We start from the raw sequence: 2,193 nt of genomic DNA, 5'->3' as shown, positions 1-2,193 counted from the left end.
TCAGTAATAACCCAATGTAAGGTTCAAGGCGTCTGCTCCCCCAAAAAACACACAGTACACTGTAGTGAGGGAGATCAAACAGTTGTGCACCAAACCAGAAATCCCAATGGTATCTTTAAAGGACGTTGTTGCGTTGTGGAAGATCAAGCAACATGCAAAGATTTTTGCCGCAAAGTTGAGAAAGACAAGAGGGCCATTAATGAAAATAAAAGCCAAGTCGTTCATTTCAATGTATTTACATGCTGTTTCTAGTTCAGTAAATTCAAAGTACCAAAGCTCATAAAACTTGCACAACCATCGTGTGAACAGATAATAACAGGAGGAGGTTGGGGTGGTGGAAGGTGTTTGTATCAGCAGTGGCATGAATGAACAGCAGTGTGAGCTGGCAGATTATAAAAACTGCCTCAATGACTTGTTTGAATGTGGTTGGTGATGAGAGTCAACTGTTGGATTGGACAGCTGATAGCCAATCAGCTGATAGCGTGCATGACTTCAGTGTTCTGCCTGAACTAACGCAATGCTCCATTTGATCAATCATCAGTCTTGGTCAGTTTATACACTGGCATCTGGAAACTTGGACAAATGCTGTAATGAGTGTTAATCTGTTTCCAGGCAATTTCAGAGCAAAACTAATGCGTTGCTTGGTGAATGAAGTCTCAATTATTTGCATTTTCCAATTTGTAGTTAATGCAAATACCTCAGATATACCACACTGAGCTTAGTTTTCCTCATCAGTACCCCAAATAGTGTGCAACTGCAGGCTTTGTTGTTTACAGCACCACAAAGGAAGAAGACACCAAAGACAGACACAGCCAACAAGATGGAGATAAAGATGGACCCTCTGCTGTGTGTCCTAATTAACGGGCCTCTCATTGTTCTCAACATCTTGGCTAACCTATTTTACATCTTCTGCATGGTCTGTCCACACGGCAGAGAAAGGATCAAGCAACCTCTGAAGCTTCTCCTGTGGTCCTTGATTTGCTGTACGATTATTTACCTGATATCAGTTACTGCGACGTTCTCCCCTAGGATGGCTCACAATTCGATGGTCAACTATGCGTTCAGGCTCTATACTTGGTCCACTAGTTTAACCTCTTCTGTTTGGCTGAACTTCTTCTTCTACACCCAGATCGTCCCTGCACAGCGAGCCGTCTTCATCTGGATAAAGAGGAATATCAAATCCATCATCTACTGCATTTTGCTTGCTGAAAGAGTGTTCTTTTTGTTCAGATTTACTGTTACTCTTGTAGGAAATCCTACATTTGATGGATCCAATCGCAGTTTCACAACACATGGTAATGTGACGCTCATATCTTCAACTTCATTTCAAACAAAGCTGTACCCTGTGTGTGACATTTGTTTCATCATGGAAATGGCCTACTTCTTTTTCTGTTTGTGTGTTATGGTGGGGTCCAGTGGTGCCACTGTAATCTACCTGCACAGTCACATGAGGCGTATGATAGCAAGTGGCACTCCCTGCCCACGGCTCCACAGTCAGATGAGGGTCACCATCACTGGGATCATACAGGGAGTCATCTACCTGCTCTGTGCTGTGTGGAGTCTGATCTATTTGTTTTCTCAAAAATATTCTAATACCCATTTCAGTGACTGTATATTTTGCACTGTCATCACCCTGTACATGTCAGTCACAACAGTCAACCTGGGAGTCGGTCAGGCTGTATTCAGACGGAGGGCAGCTGATGTCTGGCTCAAAGCAGCTCAATGTGGCAAAGTGCTGTGTAAACGTTAACTGTCTGAACAAGGAGGATGAAAGTCAGACCTGAGGACCAGTACCAGTCCCCAGGATGGACTTGAGATGTCCCTCATTTAGTTGACATATAGGATATTTTCTAATTACGAAAGTGGGAATACTATTGTACACCACAAAGGCAAACAGCCGTAAATGCTTTATGTGTTTTAAAGGTCAATTGACTTTACTATATTTGACTTTAGATTTAGTATCAACACAAATTACACCCATAAATGCTGTTTATTGATCTACAATCCATAGCAGTACCAACAATATTGTCAGGAAATGAGATCAGTAATTTTTCTCAGTTTCACCACTTTCAGTTACTGGTCTTTGGCTTTGTAGGGCAACATTGCTCTCTAATGTGTTTGTTATCTACTTGATTTCTATTAAATCCTCATTTTGACATTTTCAGTTATTAATCTGCATTACTTAAGTCATAT

General features: G+C 41.5%; 1 protein-coding gene across 1 annotated transcript; it reads left to right on the top strand.

Moving 5' to 3' along the window:
- Positions 1–832: 832 nt before the first annotated feature.
- Positions 833–1,750, top strand: LOC139911352 (uncharacterized). Its single transcript, XM_071898871.2, has one exon. It carries the CDS (start codon positions 833–835, stop codon positions 1,748–1,750), a length of 918 nt encoding a protein of 305 aa, XP_071754972.2.
- Positions 1,751–2,193: the final 443 nt, after the last annotated feature.

The sequence above is a fragment of the Centroberyx gerrardi genome, chromosome 10 (genome assembly GCF_048128805.1).
Source record: "Centroberyx gerrardi isolate f3 chromosome 10, fCenGer3.hap1.cur.20231027, whole genome shotgun sequence".
NCBI classification, from domain to species: Eukaryota; Metazoa; Chordata; class Actinopteri; order Beryciformes; family Berycidae; genus Centroberyx; species Centroberyx gerrardi.
The sequence above is the reverse complement of the archived record's forward strand: the minus strand, read 5'-3'. Positions and strand labels throughout refer to the sequence as shown.